The sequence below is a fragment of the Labrus bergylta genome, chromosome 9 (assembly GCF_963930695.1).
Source record: "Labrus bergylta chromosome 9, fLabBer1.1, whole genome shotgun sequence".
In the NCBI taxonomy this organism is placed as follows: Eukaryota; Metazoa; Chordata; class Actinopteri; order Labriformes; family Labridae; genus Labrus; species Labrus bergylta.
In genome coordinates, this window is record NC_089203.1 from 5538859 (window position 1) to 5557654 (window position 18796).

The following is an 18796-nucleotide window of genomic DNA, read 5'->3' on the forward strand; positions in this document are numbered from 1 at the left end:
TTTGAAACATATTTAATAATAAAGTAGGACTTGCATTGGTGTAAAGGGAAGGTAAATATATAAGATTTTTTTGTTTTTGGAAATTGGGACTTGGGAATTACAAGGAAATCCTTGTTCCTGTCCCTCTCCATCATGATAGGCTTGTTTTTAATGACTCTAATGAATCAACTCATCTACCATGAACCTAAACGTTTTCTGCAAATGCATACAGAGACTACGGGGCTGCTGCAGCAGATCCACCAGAGCATCTTTAAGTGGCAATTGTAAAGACAAAACAGCTTCTGCTCAAACAGCTTTTTCTGTGAAAGGTCAACATCCTGGAGCTCAGGTCACTTGAAACTTACTACAGACCACTTTTAAGAGAGCCACCAAATTCTAGTTAGTTCAGCAACAAACATGTTCTCATGTCTAACTTATTTATGGCTATGCTACTGCTAAATGTGTGTGTCATGTTGTATGTTGATGTGCCCAGTGTATCCTTTCTTTTTCCCTTAACGTTTTTTAAAATCTTTTATTTAAAAGCCCTTCTAGGGACAGGTTTTTACAAACTAGCATCTGTTATAAACATTACATGATCCTTGCATTGGATGGCTGTTTTCAATTTGTCTTTGTATATTGTATGTGTACCCATCAAACAAACCATAAATAATAACAGTCTTTGACAAAAAATATTCATGTAAACAAGTTGAAGTGAGAATAATGAAGAGTTTTTATGCTGTGATGGATGTTGAAGAACAAGTTTTCTTACTTTGTCCCACTCCTTCAGCTTTCTGGGACACTCATACTTTTCCCTTGAATCATTTGGTAGAAAGGTGTATTACTCAGTGACAGTTCAACAATAGTTACTGAAGGAAAGTAAGTGTTGGTTTTCTGTATCTTCCCAGCCTGGGACAGCGGCCTTTAAATGGCCCTTTCCTAAGCTCCTGCAGACTTAAACCTGACCATAGTGATGAGCGTCCAGGTGGGACTGAAGCCATAAGAGAATCAGTCTGTCAGTTCTATGGAAGAAGCTTCAATAAAAATCTGTGAAATGACCTCTGTTTGGTTGTACCATATAACAGAAAGGTGCTGTATGTGTGTGTGTGTGTGTGTGTGTGTGTGTGTGTGTGCGTGTGTGTGTGTGTGTGTTCTGCTCTCTTCTGACAGAGGTGACGTCACCGAATCTGGAAGTGATTGGACCAGGCTACGATGATGGCCACGATTCAGAAGAGGGTGCGTAAAATGTGTATGTGTGTGTGTGTGTGTGTGTGTGTGTGTGTGTGTGCGTGCGCGTGTGTGCGCGCGTGCGTGTGTGCGTGTGTGTGTGTATGTGTGTGTGTGTGTGTGTGTGTGTCAGTACCAACACAAAGTCAACATGGTCAGAAAGTCTTGTAGCTGTCTGGATCAGTCTCATGATGATGATGAGGTCATTTCCCCAGAGGTGAACCCTCAGTAACAGACATGCGTCCATTTCCATCCCTCTATTCTTCTCTTTTCTCTTTTCATCCATTTTCTAATCCTATTTGATTTTTCCACTTTTCCCTTTTCTACCTGTGCCAGGGGGTCTACCTTGATTTGCCCTCTCTTACGTTCATGTGTGACCCCTCTTTTTCCTTTCCTCCAATCATACCTTGTGTCCTCTCCTTCACTTGTATTATTTTAGCCTCAATACACGCCTCAAACAAGTCTCACAAATTGTTAAGAGTGCAGTGTGTTTCAAAGTGTTTGTTCCGATGCATGAAGTGTGTCAGTCTATGCATTTATCCAACACCATCGTTTATTAGCCTGAGACCATTCACACTCTTTGTTTGAAACTGACTTCAGTAGAAATTCTCTTTTCTTCTTTGCCTTCACAGGAGGACGCACTGTTCTGTCACCATGGATTTATTATAACTCTCGCTGGAAAGTTCTGTTTCATAGAACGTCATGTGACGAGAAATAAAAAAATTTGTGCAGGCAGAGATTTTGAAGTTAGTCAAAGCTAGCTAAAGGTCTTCAATTAGCTAAAGCTCAGTATGTGATGGAATATAGCAGAAGTAATCACCAGTACAGTGTGGGCTTCAGTGTGGAGGAGAGGCTCTAGTGTGTACACGATCAGTTGTAAAGGCCTGCTTTTATTGCACAGCAGTTGTATTGGTACTCAGTATGAGTTGACACAAAAGGTTAGGTTTCACAATCCTTTTGGAAGAAAAAACGGTTTAAGAAATATTCAAAAGAAAAATTTTAATCAAGGTTTTAATCATTGAAACATATTCAATTTTAATATTATTTATATCAGATTTAATCACCTAATATGTTAATATATTATTTTTATCCAGAAATAGGGCTTCACTTTGATCAATAAATCAGGTTTGTAGAAAATCTGGATTTCCAAAATTAAATTCCAGATTTTCTCTTTAACTTTGTCCGCAGCTCCCTTTGGACTCCCATTGTTCACAACTTCCCCCTTGTTTACTTCCTCCAGAGTGTGTGCGTGGCCCTGAGTATGTGGTAAACAATCTCAGGAAGTCGCTCTGCCTCATCTTTACTTTTTCTGTAGCCTGAAACTGCGTAGAGCACTTTTAAAGACAAGTTTACAGTTAGCACTTTAATCCCTGAAGAGAAATTCAGGTTACTTCACTAATTGAAGGGAAATTCAGTTTTATTTTGTTCACTTTTATGGATACAATAAAAGCAATTTTAATCATTTTGAAAAGTTTTTGTAGTTTTGTATTGAAGGAAAAAAATTGATTCAAATCATCAATCCTGTTTGGTGTGAAAAAAAAAACAGATTTTATTTTTAGGCCATAACACCCAGCCCTAATCCAAACCAACATAAGGATAGATCACTGAATTGCAAAAGGTTACAGCAACTTATTTCTAATGTAAATATTAGTTACTCACACCATAACATCCATATAACCATCACACCAAAACCAAAATCTATTGCCAAGCTAGCGAGCATTTGACCCTTTTAGGAGATTAAACAGAAAACTTGTGAAATATGAATCTATCTGAGATAACACTATAAATAAAATGTGGTTAAATAATAAATACTGAGCACACAAAAAAATCACAATTTACCTCAAATTACTAAAAACTGTGTCAGTTTTGCTTATTCGCTCACCTCCATAACAACTTAGAATGAACGCTTATCCACTCATCAAAAACAACAACACATATCAGACTGTTAAGTGTCATGTAACTCTAAACTGTATTTTCTTTGAAGCTGCAGTTTGTGATACTATAGATTTTAGAATTAAGCATTTGTTGGAATAATATATGAACTAATAGGAGAAAAGTGAGAAAGGGGTAGAGATACATAAGTTACTCCTCTCAGGACACTGTTACCTTTGTTTGTTGTCTATTATCTTATTTGAGTTTTTGATTAGAAATAAAGACTTACATTCAATACTAAAGATTCTAGAGGCCTACTGCACATCCAATATCTCCCCCCCAGCACATGCACACACACACACACACACACACACACACACACACACACACGCACACACACACACGCACACACACACACACACACACACACACACACACACACACACATACACACACACAGGCACACATGCCCCGTATCCAACCCCTCGCCTCGAAGCTCCTTCAGCATGAAATTATTACATTTCCCCGAGGTGAGCCAAGCTGAGGAGATGAAGACAGGCGGACAGGCAGTGCTATGGGAGAGCGAAGGTAGCTTTAGAAGCTGATACTCACAGGAAAGACTCATTTGTCACCCTTGTCTCAAAGCCATATGTGATAGCCAGAAGTGTGTGTGTGGTGGGGCAAGAATCATGAGAGTGTGATGCAAGCAGATTTATTTGAGGTGGTGGGGTGTGTGTGTGTGTGTGTGTGTGTGGGGGGGGGGGGTCTCTCTGCTTTCTACCACAGGATCTTCCAGTTTGTCTCTTACATTTTCTCTCTCTCTCTCTCTTTGACCACTAAATGTCCTCCCGCTGGAGGCACATGGTGATTATGGCGGGTCTGCATGAAGACATGTCAGTGACGTTATGAAGCACTGAGCAGTGTCTAACTTTTTGGTTCAACTCTGTGGCCAGCTGTTGCCATAACAGTGTGTGTGTGTCAGTGTGTGGCAGTGTGTGGCAGTGTGTGTCAGTGTGTGTGACTGTACCGTATGGCTTATGAGCCAGTGCAAGGGACAGAGTCATTTGTCTTCTGTGGTTTCACATGTCTGGTATTGAAATTGATGACAAATCTATGAAGTGTGTGTTTGTGTATGTGTGTGTGTGTGTGTGTGCGTTTGTTCATATTCGTTGGCCTGCATGTGGATGATGTCATGCATGAGAGCTTCTTTTTTCTCACACTTTTTGAGGGCAGTTCTTCCTCTGCAGACTTTCACAGTTTGCTGACTTAGCATGCGAGGCGTGTGTTTGTGTACACTTGCATGATGTAGTGTGTGTATTTTTATTGCTTTTGCTGGACTGTCGCTGCAGACCACAGGGAAACATTGGCACGAGAAAGTTCCATCATACATGCCTGTCACCCACTGTTATGACTCCTGCTCCCTCTGTGCGCCTCTGCACAGAAACATGGGTGTCCTTTTGTGTACGTTTTTGCTCTTTTTGCGCTCTGAGAGGCACAGAAATCCTACCTGGCAGGCGTGTTGAAAAAAGCTGGGATGTAAACTAATTGGACGGCGAGTTTAATCTGCCGTTAATCAGCTCTTTGGAAAACTCACTGAAGCATCAGACACTGCAGATTGCTTTGCCTCTCTCGGTAACTCCCTCTGTGTGTGTTTTCCCAGTCATCACTGTACTCTCCCTCAGGATCACATTTACTCCCACCTGCCTCCACACTTCTCCCCAAATGTTCCCTTTCCCCTCAGAGTGTGGTCTCCCCCTGGCTCCCTCATCTGCTTTTTTTTTCTCTCTCTTCCTCTGTTGTGTGTGATGCTGAGAAGCTCTCAGGATTAAATCTAAGTCTTTTGTTTATCATCTCAGCTTTTACTGTTAATGCTGGCTTTCCCTCTCTCTTGCTGCGTGTGTGTGTTTGTGTGTGTGTGTGTGTGTGTGTGTGTGTGTGGGTCCACCTATGCATGTGTGGGCAAGCTCTCAGATCAAACACAGCGTAAGACGAGCCTGTAAACAAGCCTTCAGGACCACTTAGGATATTCAGGGAGAGTCAGTTTCGGTGGGTGCACAGAGGGGGAGTTAGGTACAGAAATCAGCTGCTCTGTTTATGTACCTTTCAGTGGTGATTACCGGTCCAATCCATCTGTTTAACAGAGGAAATATCATAGCCGTGCAGGGTGCGTGTGTGCTTGTGTTAGCGAGACTTGGGGATGCATATGGTACAGTTGCAGTGCAGAGGGGATGGAGAGATGCCACAGAGGTGCATGGAATTAGAGCGTTGGTGCAGAAGTAAGTGTTTATTTACTCGTACATTCAAACCTTAACTGAGTAAGGAGAGTGAAAGCAGAGGAAGCAGAGGACCACCACAGACCAGAGGACTGAGGATACGTGTCAGACGTACAGTATAGGCTTGGCACTGGCCTGTGTTTCCACACAGTGCAGTGAAGGCTGTGTTCTGTGTGTGTCAGTGAGAGTGGGAAAACACACTGGCAGGTACTACCCAGCCTGTAAGAGGAAATGTGTTTACAGAGTGGAATATTCAACAGAAATGAATGGGCTACTTTATGCACTCAAAATATAACTTTAATTGAATTATGGCACAGTCGGAGCAGAACGAGTCATGTACTGTACATTATAAAGCAGGTTTTAGTGAAGGTGCAAACAGTTCAGGTTTTGTGGTATAAGGTCTAGTCCATGAGTTGATTCCAAAAGGTATGTATTTAAAGAAAGTCTGGGTAGTTTCCCCTTTTGACCGCTAGATGGCGCCAAAGCCAAAAGATGAAATAAAAAATTAAACCAGAGAAGATACTGAAGACAATAAAAACGCAATGCATGGTTTCAGAGGTCATTGTTTAACACGCAGAAACCGTCAAGAACATTTTCTTAGCCGCCACTTGTTTACATACGCCGTGTAGCTTGAAATATCATCAGCATTTGCAGTTTCTTTCTCTCGGATGTGCTCTTAATCCCCTCCAGCCACCGGAAGCGCTAGATAAAGCCGAGGTTGCAAAGTGCGTCACATCGCGGAGCTGCTGAGAGTTAACGGGACTTGCCGTCCAGCACCGACAGTCTTCCCCTTATCTTTTTTTTTTTGCACTAGAAAAACCAGAGGTGACGTTTTCTCTCCATCATGGTGAAGATCGCGTTTAACTCGGCTCTGGCGCAGAAGGCGCTGGGCAAAGAAGTGCCAGCCGCGGAGAAGGTGAGTTAACGGGGCTGTAGTGCGGGACGTGAGCCCGGTGTCCGTTTTTTTAGTCTCGTAGCAGGCCGCAAGCAAACTGCTCTGACTCCAGGGTTTTATCTGTAGCCTTGTAGACGTTACATGGTCGTCTGGCATTTCCCCTTATTTGAGCATGCATGACTTTGAAGATGTGAAAGGTTTTTCGCTAAACGCATGGAGAGCCATAATGCAAATGATGCAGAACACAGTGGGACCGCCCATCTTCTGAACAGCTGTTGTGCAGAGGCCGAAGCCTCACTGGGATTACAGAGTCAAATCTTCAAGTGCTTTATGTTGATCTGCAATATATGAAATATTATGATTCACTGTGCTATTTCTGACAGTAATGCGTATATAAACTGATTATGTGTGTGTGTGTGTGTGTGTGTGTGTGTGTGTGTGTGTGTGTGTGTGTGTGTGTGTGTGTGTGTGTGTGTGTGTGTGTGTGTGTGTGTATTTACAGGATCCTGAGCTGGCCTCTGCTCATGTTGGCAGCGAGGGCTCCACAGGTCGCTGTCTGCTCACCCTGCTGGGCATCGCCTTCATCCTCAGTGGGCTCATCGTGGGGGGAGCATGTCTCTATCGATATTTCACCCCCAAGGTAGTTGTGTGTCTGTATACGTGTTTGTTGTTAAAAAACATTTCCAGGATGGGCAGTATATTTATTTGGCTTATTAAGATCTAATAATATATCAGACATGATTTAATTCTACAACACAGTCAGAGTCTGAATCCAGTAAGATTAACATACAAGCTTAATGTTTTTACATTGAAGTAGTTACAGAGCGTCAGATAAAATAGGTTGGAGCATCAGTATGAATGTTGAGAAGGCCTCTTTCTTGAGAGTCATTTGGGATCATTCCCAACTTCTGACTGTGGAAATGCCAGAAAATGCATACCATACCATACCGAACCAAACCGATTAGCTCTCTTCTTTCAACTATTGTCATTACAGTTAACATTGAACCCCTAACATTTAAGTTCAGTTTTTCTTATCCCTAGTGAATCCATCTCAGATGTTATTAAGACTCTTTCACTTTGACCAAAGACGTGTGTGTGGGGGAGGAAACGTTACTCGACTTTGAAAAGATCTATTAAGGTGTCGTCTGACTGCTGATGAGACACTCTTGCACTGCTGGGATGTTAAAATGCTGACGCTCACTCACTTCTCCTTTTTTTAGAGGAAGTGCAGACTTCATCATTTTTAGCTGTGTTGACTGCAGGAGGGTCTCAAAGTTGGCCCACAGAGCTTTCTCTCCGATGTGAAACGAAGCAGTGTCTTATTAAAGAGTTTATGATTAAACAAGAATCCAACTTTATTAAACAGTCAACATTCTCTCTGCCTGGCCGATTGTGTTTCAGTTATCTATGAATCATCAGACTTGTCGTTCAAGCAACAGGGACTCTTTGAGGAATAATTGAGTCATCTTTTTTTAATCTAAATTCATTTCTCACTCTAATTACACACAATACACAGCAGAGCCCACAACATTAAACCACTTTCAGCCCCTCCCAGCTCGTTCTTTGGTTTGATTTAGCACATCTTCTTCTCAGGTGCATACACTGAACTGACTGCTGTCCACTCATCAGTCTACTGCAAGGCTCTACATGCACGCTTCATTCAGGAAATGCTACCTAAGTTGCTGCTGATGTCATTGGCCCACTGCGGCTGCTTGACTTGTTTTGTCTTTATTTTTGCTGCTGTGTGTCTGCAGAGGCTGTATCACGGAGCGATGCAGTTCAATGATGTGTCAGCTGGAGCTGGAGGAGAGAACCGGCCGTACTACCTGCCCCGGGTGGAGGAGGAGGTGGAGATCTCTGACAGCATGGCCGTGATCAGCGTCCCACCTCCCCGCTTCAGACCTGGAGACCCCGCTTACATCCTCCATGACTTCAATAGGGTAACACTCACAACCTGAATACCCCACATGTACTGTTCTGTGAGGCTGCTGCACTTCTTGTAATGCGGTTTAAATGACTTCCCTGATTGTTGTGTGTGTGTGTGTGTGTGTGTGTGTGTGTGTGTGTGTGTGTGTGTGTGTGTGTGTGTGTGTGTGTGTGTGTGTGTGTGTGTGTGTGTGTGTGTGTGTGTGTGTGTGTGTGTGTGTGTGTGTGTGTGTGAGTAGAAGCTGACAGCGTACCTGGACCTGACCCTGAGGACCTGCTTTGTGATTCCTCTGAACACCTCAGTGGTGCTCCCCCCACAGGACCTCATTGACCTCTTCTCACAGCTGATGGTGAGTCCCGATCGTTTTGTGTTCTCAGGATCACATCGGATGATTGAGGGGGAACTTTACGCACACACACAGCACTCTCACTCAAAGCACCGATATCGAAGATAAATATTACCTGTGCACATCCAGGGATTTATGATAAATCCAGTGACTGCCTGCTGTAATCCTGTTCAAATCTGCCATGTCTGAAATATGTAGTTCAGAATATCCAGCTGCGTATCACATTCTGGGTATTAATATCTCTGTTGTAAACACACGGGGTAATCTCTCTTACAATGTATGCTTCAAATACTTTTTTCACTGTCTTTAGAAATGACATCTGAACAAAGTTGTTAGTAGAGCACTCAATGAACTCTATAATGAAAGACTTGAGTACTCAGTGTTTTAGCTGTTTTCAGGGACAGCTGTGTGCTCGGAGCTAAATGCTAACATCAGCTTGCTAACATAATCCCAGGGTAAATGCTAACTTTTTTAGCTGCTGGTTAGCTTGTATGCTGTTTGTTTACCATGTCCACCATCTTAATTTACTGTGGTATATGTTTAGCTAGTAAACACTAAGGATGTGAATTATTTAAAGGAGCAATATGTAATGCTGACACCTAGTGTTTAAAGTTGGAACTGCAGGCCAATTTAAAAACATTACAGAGCGCTGTTCCCCCCCCCCAGTTCTCTTTTTTTGCTGTTTATCTGGCAAACTGAGGGACGAGGGTTAAAAAGGCTGTTTGGGGGTGCCTTAAAACTGACCTACAGTGATCTTAACTTAGAAGGAGGACATACTGGCTGCTGCATTGTTATCAGAGAAGCCAGCACTTCAACAAAGCATGTTTCCTTAATGTCTGATGAGGTCATTTTATCATTTAATTCAGTAGATATCTAACATATTGATCCTTTGAGCTTTGACCTGCAGATGACACTAGATGAAAAGCAAAATGAAAGTCACCTCCAATCTTTAAACCATAATGCAGTCATGGCAAAAAAAGTCACATTTTAGTTATTTAGATCATTTTTAACCTGTTTTAGTTTTTTGAGTTAAAGAAAGAGGAGAATCGTGTCAGCGAGGCAGAGTTTGAGAGCAGTTTGTCACAGAACTGTAGATGTGCACTGAAAGTTTAGTTGGTTTAATGTTTCACTGAGTCCTCCATTGTGACATCATGTCTAGCATTTGGTGTTTAGTGGTTGGTTGTGCAGTCAGTGGATTCCGTAATCAACCGTGACAGTGTATCACAAAAAGCAGAAGTTTAAGGATGATGCATTAATTACAAACATGTCCTACTACTCTTTGTTTTCACTCTTTACTGCAGTCATGTTCACTGAGCTGCAAGAAAGTTTTTAAGAGTGGTTAAATCTGTATCAAACTATATATTTTGTTTTTGTCCCAGTCTGGCTCTTACCGCAGCTACTTGGTGCACGAGGACCTGGTGGTGACGGAGCGTATCGAGGATATCAAGCCTCTGGGCTTCTATATCCGCCGGCTGTGTGACGGAAAGGAGACATACAGGATGCAACGCCGCTCCAGCCTGCCAGGTCTGGATGGACTGAACAGTAAAAAAACTGACGCCTTAATGAAATTATTTCTGAACAGAACTACAGTACACTGAATTCATCCTGGTTAAGGTTCAGGTACATCCTAAACATATCATCACAGGGCAGTGATTCAGGGCTAGCAGTGGGGATAACCTCCTAACAGCACTCCCAGGTTGTGATATCCTCTTCTCTCAGCTATGCATGGATGCAGCATTAGTCCTGTACAGCTTGTCAATGCTGATACAAGATGTTTTTTTTTAGGCAAGCCCACATCTCATTTGTTCTAAAGCATGATTTGGGACATCTGTCCTTTTTGATATGCAAACATTTAAGATAACCTGTAATACAGTTAAGTTTCAGTTAGTCTGTTAGCGTTAAGTTTAGTAAGATAAGTGACCAGGCAGTTGAACCACATGAAGAGTAAGTCATGTAACTTCAGGATTATTCAGATGACAGTTCACTGACCTCTCTTCTACTTCATTAATGCTATAGCACTGATGCGAACCAAAAACATGTTACCAATGCTGATTCACTTCACACACACGGTGAACCAATCAGAGAGCCAGTAACAATAAAGTCAGTCACAGCGTTAACTTCACATGCCCTGTGATCTTTTTCTAGAAGAACACACGTCTGAGAAAACAGCAGTAATACCCTGGGTTCTCTGCAGACGTAATGTGAACAATCAGCTAACATGTGTGTGTCTCTTTGTGTTTGTCAGGTGGAGGGATCCATAAGCGCTCTGCAGACAAATGTTTCACCATCCACCACTTTGAAAACAAGTTTGTGACTGAAACCAGGATCTGCAAGGCTTGATGGGAATGCATAAGCGTAGGTCAGAAAGCAAATAAGAGAGAGCAAGTGACCAGAGAGAGAGAGAGAGACTAAAGAGTAGGAGGTAATCTTGAAGCAGGAAACAACTTTTAGCAGAAAGTTTCTTTTGTATAGAACTCTTAACTCCCCTGCTTTAACCCCAGTGATGAAGTGAATTTTTCCTTACGTTGTCGTATAGCAAACCCCTTTCTGCTTCACTTTCCTGAACCTGTATAAATCATCGCTCTCTTGCTCAAATACTCACTAGTTAGTCTCGTACTGATAACCAGTGTTAGCCTGCTTTCTAAGGAGTTAAAATCCGTCTTATTTGTCATTTCTGTTTCTGTTTTGTTGCTGTAGCTTCCTTCTGACTTATCTTATTATTGTAACTGTAATACAACATCCAGTCACCTCCAGACGAGGGTTATTACTCCTACTACTGAATATCCTAGAGTTACTGAGAAGTCGTCGATATCAGACGTGTCTGTGCGTCCGCCTACTGTTCTGATCTGCTGTATGTTATATTGTGATTTAGCACTAAGTCACCCTGGATATGTTCGGTACAGTTTAGCTACAGTACACGTGTAACATGGTAGTCAGTGTCATTAACGGGGGGGAACTAACCCAGAGCTCACAGTCTCCATTTTTTAGTAGACGTTTCCCAGAGTGCCCTGCTGCTCCCAGAGGCTCTCTGCTGTCCTACTGTGATGTTTCTTTTATTAATGATGTCATACCTGAAGGTGAACAGTCCAGCACTCTATACGACCAGTGTTTGTGTTTGTGTAGTTGACTTTATATGTGACACTAGAACCTGAAGGACAAGTTGAGCAGACATGAAGTGAATAAGCTAAAGGGAAATTATGTCAAATTTTGTGAATTTTTATATTGATGAATTTCTTGTCCAATAACATGAACACGAGGTTACTTGAAATAAATATCTCAATACAAGAGGCGTCAAGTTTTGCAGCTAAAAGACTGGATTTACAGTTTTCACAGGAACAGTTTAATGCATAAAAATACTCCAATAAATCCGTACACCTGATTTGAATAAAAAAAAAAAAAACTCTGAAAAAGAACATTTGGAAGTGTGAAAAATGGCCTTTTGCCAAATAACTCATTTTCAGTGGTTTCCAAGACGATGCCTGCACAGAAAGACAATCAGACAGGAAGTGTGCTTGTTTTAAAAAAAAAAAAGGGTTACTGTCTGAGCTTTTTTTAACAATACTCAAATGTGATTAAATCCAATGTTGTGTCCAGCTACTGAAATGAATTTCACTTTTGTCATGAAATAAAGTTAAATTTCTCTACCTACTGAACCGTTCTGCTTTTTGAATCTGTTTCCATCTCTTTTATCATCACCTGTGAGCTGATCCTGAGACTGAACCCAGCTGGTCGTGTTGTTTTATTTCCTGACGCTTGTTAGAGATGTTGGCACTGATTGAAGGTTCATCCTTCATAACTGGAACAGCTCAGTCTTCACCTGTCAAGGTCGTACCGATTTAGAAAGAGCAGACATCTTTTCTTGAAAAATAAATAGAAAAAAACAATCGTACCCCTTTTTTCACTTACTAATTTACATGTTAATTCTCCTTGTTTTAAGGAGTGCATGGCCTTCATCACAGGATGTAGTGGTTGAGATTAAACTTGTTCTTCAACATGACAGTTTAGAGAGGGCCTAGTCTTCCTCTTGGTCCTCTCCTCCTGTCATACAGGACAGGCGCCGACTGAAAGTCATGCTCTCTGGTATCTCCGGCTTGCTCAGTCGCCTCCTGAATTCATCCGTCGTGAAATAGTACATGAGTGGGTCCAGGCTACAGTTCACGCTGGCCAGGCAGAGAGCGACAGGGTGACATCGAAGGATCAGTTTCCTGAGGGTGCAGCTGCTCAGGGCGTCGGCTTTAGCCAAGAAGTCCAGGGGCATAGTGACATGGTAAGGAGCGAAGCACAATAGGAAGACCAAAGCACAGCTCAACACCATGCGTAACGCCCTCCGCTTCTCCCCTCTGTCAGAAATAGCCCCTTCTGTTGACTCTCGAAGGCTGCCAGCTGTCAGACAGGTGCAGGCTAACACCAGGATGAGAGGGACGATGAAACCCAGCAGCTCTGCGAGGATCAGGAGGACCCAGGCTGCTGGAATACTGACAGGCCTCATGGGTAACTCTGAGAAACACACCAGGTCAGACCCGGTGAGGCTGGGCGTGGCCTCTGAGGTGAGGACCTCGTCATTTGAGTTATTGATTGGGACCCCGCTGGGGTTTCTCAACAGAGGAAAGGGCAGGCAGCCAAGGCAGACTAGCAGCCAGCCGAAGGCACAGATACACCAGTCTCCTTTCCGCCTGGATGAGTTGAACCTCAGAGGACGCATGATCAGCTCACAGCGACGAACACTGATACACACCAGGAAGTAGACGGAGGCGTACATGTTGACGTACTTCAGATAGAAGCAGATCATGCAGAGAGGATGACCAAAGGGCCAGGTGTTCTTCAGGTAATAGTAGATCCGCAGAGGCAGAGAGAGCACCTGAGGAGACCACAAAGTCACATCAACGCTTACATTAGGGACACAGTAAAATATCATGAGATGATTTGTAAACATTTCACAGCTCATTTTGGCAAAATGCTGTTTAAATGCACATTTTATTTTACACTTATTTGCAAGGACAATCAGGGACCTACTAGCTGTGGGATGAAGTGTCATTTATGTTAACTTTTAGGTGATGGCAAAAGCGGACATTAAATGCTCCCGGGCAAGAATAAGAAAACTATATTGTCTGGTTACATGTAAAATATAACATTGACTTTCATGCACCCTCAGCCTGGAATCTGTTGCAGAATGACTTGAGACTCAAGAATCTGGTTTGCTTAAAAGTCTGTGTATCTCAAATGAAAGACCTGCAGAGTAGATTCTATAGGATGTCCATGTTCTTTGCGCGACTGCTTGATCTACTGACTCCCAGATTTGACTCATAGAGGTTCTCTTTTAATGCAAATTTGGGTGTTTTTGTAAATTGCACTTCATCTCCCTTTTTGTGTCTCTGTCTGGAACTTTGTGTTTTTGCTTCTGAATGTCTCGGTCAGGTCTCCCATGGAAAAGAGGTTCTTAATCTCATTGAGACAAACCTGGTAAATAAATCAATGTAGTAGTTTAATGGAGACTTTAGTGAATGGAATCAGATCAACTGAATGATCAATGTGCAAGCAATTTTCAAGGCATCACCTTATCCCCTTGTATTATTTGTTGAAATGTGTCACACTTTGAGTGTGGGCTCGTGCATGCATGGGGTAGAGAACGAGCAGGGAGACAGGGAGGTGTGATTGGTTCATCAGATTGGTACCTCGTGGCAGACATTGGTCAAAGTTTTTACAGTCTTACAACCGATACAGATAACGGATTTTCTTCATTCCTTTTTCAGAGCACATGAATTATTAACTTCTGTCTGGACCTAAAGACAATTTCAACCAAAATGTTCTTTCATATACTGAATATTTATTAACACGTATTTATAAATGAGCTTTTGGTCATTCTTTAAATATTCATACACCTGCTTTGGATGCCCAAAAGGTAAATTATTATCATCACGTATATTGATGACCACATAAAATCTAATAACATTTTACATCTACTAAACAACTACATCATAGTCCTTTTAGAGAATGCATGAGTGTAAACATACTGCTCAAATATTGGAAATCACATGAATGAAAGCCTAATAAAACAATCAGATATGAAATATTTTAAAATGTATTAAAGGTTTTTTTTTTTTTTACCTGCAGCAGGTCGGCCACAGCCAGGTTCAACATGAACACCACAGCCTTCTTGGTTTCTCGGACATAAACCCTGAACACCCAGATGGCAAGAACGTTACCCAGCAGGCCCGGGGCCAAGATCACACTGTACACCACTGCATACACATAGTGCTGGTACTCGCGGAGATCTTCTTCGCTTTCACAGCTGTTGTTGCCTTTGTTCATCTTAAGTGAAGGTCCAGTTAACCAGTTACTGTTCAGACAAGCTGCCCAGTAAATCAACAGGAAGCTTGTATCAGGAAAGCCGCTTGGAGTCTGGTAATGAATGTGTGTGAGCATCCATCCTGTCTCTATGGAGAGGAGCACTTCATGCTCATTTGAGGGAAGTTAGAGTCGGTGTCCAGCGCTGGTTAATGTTTCATACAGCTTTCATTCGCAGCATCCTTGCAACCTGGTAGAGGAGAAAAATAAAGAGTCATCTGAAAAGCATTGCCCTCAATGCCCTGCCTCTTGCCTGCGTGCTGGGTAAATAAAGCAGGTATAAGTAAACAGGAACTTGTGATACTGTAAGCTTCTGATGACATTTGCATGTTGGACAGATAGCTATCTGGTATTGAGAAAGATGTTTCCTCAAACAGACAAAGATCACATTGAATCACACACACACACACTCACTGTTAACCATGGCTTCAGTTTGTTATATGGTGTTTAAACAACGCATAACATTATTGGTGTGATTGGAGCGCGTGTGGTGCCATTTACTGTAAAAGTTCAAAGAGATGCTGATGCTGATGTCTCCCACGTAGTGTGCACCGCTCACAGTCGGTAACACATCCAGCTGCAGGGCGGACTACAACAAGCCCATGTGAAACGCCTAAGAGCAAAGCCTAAGTGAAACTTGCACGGCTTATTGATCGACCGGGCGTGTGGTTAGCAGGTCAGACTAAGTAAACCTGATCTCTGTAAGCGTGCTCACACTTGAGGAACAATTGTTTTCTGTGCTGAATACAAAGTTTCTAAACACAGTAAATGATGTCTGATGAGACTTTTTAACATTTTCACTAGCACAAAACAGAAAAGTGATTTGTAAAGACTCTAAATGTTTTTGTCAACCTTTAGCTGTGATGTACATCCAGTTTAAATTTTGACTTTAAATTGAAAATAAAACAGAGTCTGCAGCTAAATGTTGCAGCTTGTCGGTGTGATTCTTCTCCTGCTGTAAACATCAGTAGGTGTGTGCTGGCTCAGCTATAGTGTCCTTCCTATTTACATCCAGAAACAGCATAAAGAGCCCTCGAGATCAATTATTTTGGATACAGCTCGGTCTGTTTTATCATCTGATTTCACTTCACTAACTCTAAATCATGGTGCAGAGAAAAGACAATGTGTTGGTTACAGTAACGTGCTGTAACACTATTTAAGGATGAGACGCGCAAACTGATCATTTCATTCATCACTTTGTTCACACTTTAAAAACAAGAGGACACTTCATCTGGGAAAGAGTAAAGTATAATTACAGTTAATGTCTTTAATCTCTTGCCATAAGTGTCGAGTTACAGAGAGATTAAAAGTATTCAGAACTTCACAGCTTTAGGAAACAAGAAGTAAGAGAAACATTGTGACACAAATAACCCTTATGATGCACTTCTGGTTGAATTCTGAACATTTTGAGGATGTGTTAACGATAATAGAGTATGTGGCTATGTGGCTATTTTTGTGTTCATGAGAATTGACTTTGACTAGACTAAATATAAATTAACACTGAATATTCATTCATATACTGTAAGACTCTGTCTTTGCTGCGGTGTCCTTTTGACAGAAGTGAAAAGAATAAATAAAAGTAACAGTGCAGGAATTTTAAACACTTTGTAACGGGTTAAACGACTGCTTAAGAAACTATTCAAATTAATATCAGTAACGATTACTTAGATTGTTAACACTCATGCACCAATCAGCAAATAAAAGTAAGGAGTATTTTAATACTGGTGACCTAAGTGCCTCATACACTGTTTTCTTGTTTAAGGTCCTTCTGAAGTGTCACAGAATAAATCTAAGGGTTATAGATAATTTACAGAAAATTAAAGAAAGGAAATACAGGAACTGCACAAATCAGTCTAAATTTCTTTGACTCTTTTCGATCGGATTGTAAAATCTTTATTGTCCCTGAGGGGCAATTTGATTTGCAAAAAGAGGTCCATACAGACTCTAGAGCACAACGACACAAACACATACAAAGAGAACATAACTACCATGAATATCACCATGGAGGATGTGAGTGAGATAAGGGACACAAAGTCCAACCGTACTTAATAGAAGTGTACAAATGATAATGTAACTATGTGATTTGTTTTTCATGTGAAATTCAAATCCAAAACAGTGACTTGTACCTTTAGCTGCAAAACAAAAGAAGGTCATAGCAAGTTCAAGCAGGGACACTGTCTCTCCTTTATCTGGTTATTATTTAATGATTCATTTATATTACTCTCTGTCAATCCCTCTAGGTAACTCTTTCTGTTTCTCCATGCCTCTCCAACCAGATGACAGGACCAATGACCAATCATGCTGCTGCTGTCGAACTTTAAATCTGTTCTCCTCTTTGCTTTCGTCAGGTTGACATTTCTGCGTATGTTGTAGCAACTTTCTTCCACGTCTCCAATTCGTCCGATCGGTGTCTGGGTTGAGTTTTTGAGATGTCCACCCCTCTTCACATCCTGCATACTCCCTTCATCAGCACCACTAGTGTCTATACTTCATCTACAGGGGTTTCATATCCTGCTCTCGACGTCACTACAACTCATAGAAAACACGATTGGGTCCATTTTTTAAAGACTTATCCATCGTTCAAACACAAAAGAAAAAGAATATCTGCCCATAATTAATTCTGTCCTGATTAAACTGTTTGCATATTATTGGGGGGGGACTTGCTTTCAGCATCACTAACCTGTGACCCACATGGGACTGTTTGAGTGTCATTCACTCATTTCTCTCACATTTGCATGTGCAGTATGTTTCTGCCTATTTCATCTTAAAGGGCCACTAAGGGACGACCAATTCAAGTTTTATCATTTAATTCTGGCAGTAGTAATACATGTGAAATGATAATCTAAGGCTGGACCTTCTGTAATGTCCTGCAGCTACATATTGACTTCATTTATTTAACAGAAACATAATCCTATATGGATCTACTCGGGTCTACTCCCTGCTTCAGGATTCATCAGTTTCAGTCCTCCAATCCTTCCAATGGAAACAAATTATTGTATCCAGTGATTCATCTCTCCGTGGGTTGTTGGCATGCTACACTTTTTCCACTCAGACACGATGTTTGGCCTTATGTATCAGCACCAAAAAGAGTTGGTACCTGGCACCCAGGTCCCTCCTCTTGTGGTGTCCCAACACATAAACAATGTCATAAACCCATCTCAGACACTTTAAAGTTAACTCACAGAAAGAAGAATTCACAGTCACTCTCACAGTGGTCAACAGAAAGGCTTTAACAGTCTCAACATAACAGACATTCCTCATGCTGGAGACACATGCATGCTCCCCCGTGAGGCATGACACCACACAGAAAGCATCCAGCTATAACACTGGCTCTCACACAAATACTCTGTGTTCTCAAAATAAAATGGTAAGTTTAACAGTTAATATCTCACCTCTGTCGTCAAACTTCTGTGACACTTTCTGTGTCTCACCAAAAAGAAGAAGAGTGAAGCATCAGCCAACTCACATGCCACCCCCCTTCTCCTCCCCCTCTTTCACGGTCTCTGCCCACTATGCTTCTTTTGTTTATCTCACTTTCTCTCTTGTTCTATCCTTCTGATATAATCTCATTCCTTTCTTTCCTGATCTGCTGGGTGTCCGCTTTTTGATTTCTTGCTGTGTTCTCTGTCTTTCTCTCGGTGTGTCTTGATTCTTCTGAGAGTTTTGGCAGACATATGGCTTCCTGTGAGTGTGGGGGGTGTGGTTTACTCCTGACACTTTGACTTCTGCAATTATAGTCACTTTTTTTCTTCTTCTTGTAGACAACTTCTATCAGCCATTAATTTAAGTGCCACTAACACATTTGTTCTGTTGATTGACAGGTGAAAACATTCTTAAAGAGGGGGACCAGTGATCAATACTAAAAATGGAAACAAAAAAGTCCCCCCCCCCCTTTTTGTAAAATGCTTTTGGTTTCCTTTTGTCACACATTACAC

The 18796-nt window shown here is 41.7% G+C and overlaps 2 protein-coding genes across 4 annotated transcripts; one reads left to right on the forward strand and one right to left on the reverse strand.

Annotated features, from left to right (window-relative positions):
• The first annotated feature begins 5875 nt into the window (after positions 1–5875).
• LOC109981052 (integral membrane protein 2A) lies at positions 5876–12169 on the forward strand. 2 transcript variants are annotated; one of them, XM_020629675.2, is made up of 6 exons: positions 5876–6264; positions 6746–6883; positions 7998–8183; positions 8409–8519; positions 9896–10058; positions 10762–12169. In XM_020629675.2, exons 1-6 carry the CDS (start codon positions 6193–6195, stop codon positions 10854–10856), a joined length of 765 nt encoding a protein of 254 aa, XP_020485331.1. In that variant the 5' UTR covers positions 5876–6192; the 3' UTR covers positions 10857–12169. The 2 variants fall into 2 exon arrangements, with proteins under 2 accessions (XP_020485331.1, XP_020485334.1); XM_020629678.3 differs by having other exon boundaries at positions 5880–6264; positions 9896–10040.
• On the reverse strand, positions 12038–18524 carry gpr174 (G protein-coupled receptor 174). Of its 2 annotated transcripts, XR_003808436.2 has the most exons (4): positions 18254–18524; positions 14622–15051; positions 12423–13374; positions 12038–12333 (listed from the first exon to the last, which is right to left on the reverse strand). XR_003808436.2 is itself a non-coding variant. In XM_020629674.3 (3 exons), the coding sequence occupies exons 2-3, from the start codon at positions 14937–14939 to the stop codon at positions 12529–12531; spliced, it is 1164 nt and encodes a 387-aa protein (XP_020485330.1). In that variant the 5' UTR covers positions 14940–15051; positions 18254–18524; the 3' UTR covers positions 12038–12528. The 2 variants fall into 2 exon arrangements, 1 of the variants encoding a protein (XP_020485330.1); XM_020629674.3 differs by having other exon boundaries at positions 12038–13374.
• Between the last annotated feature and the right edge of the window lie 272 nt (positions 18525–18796).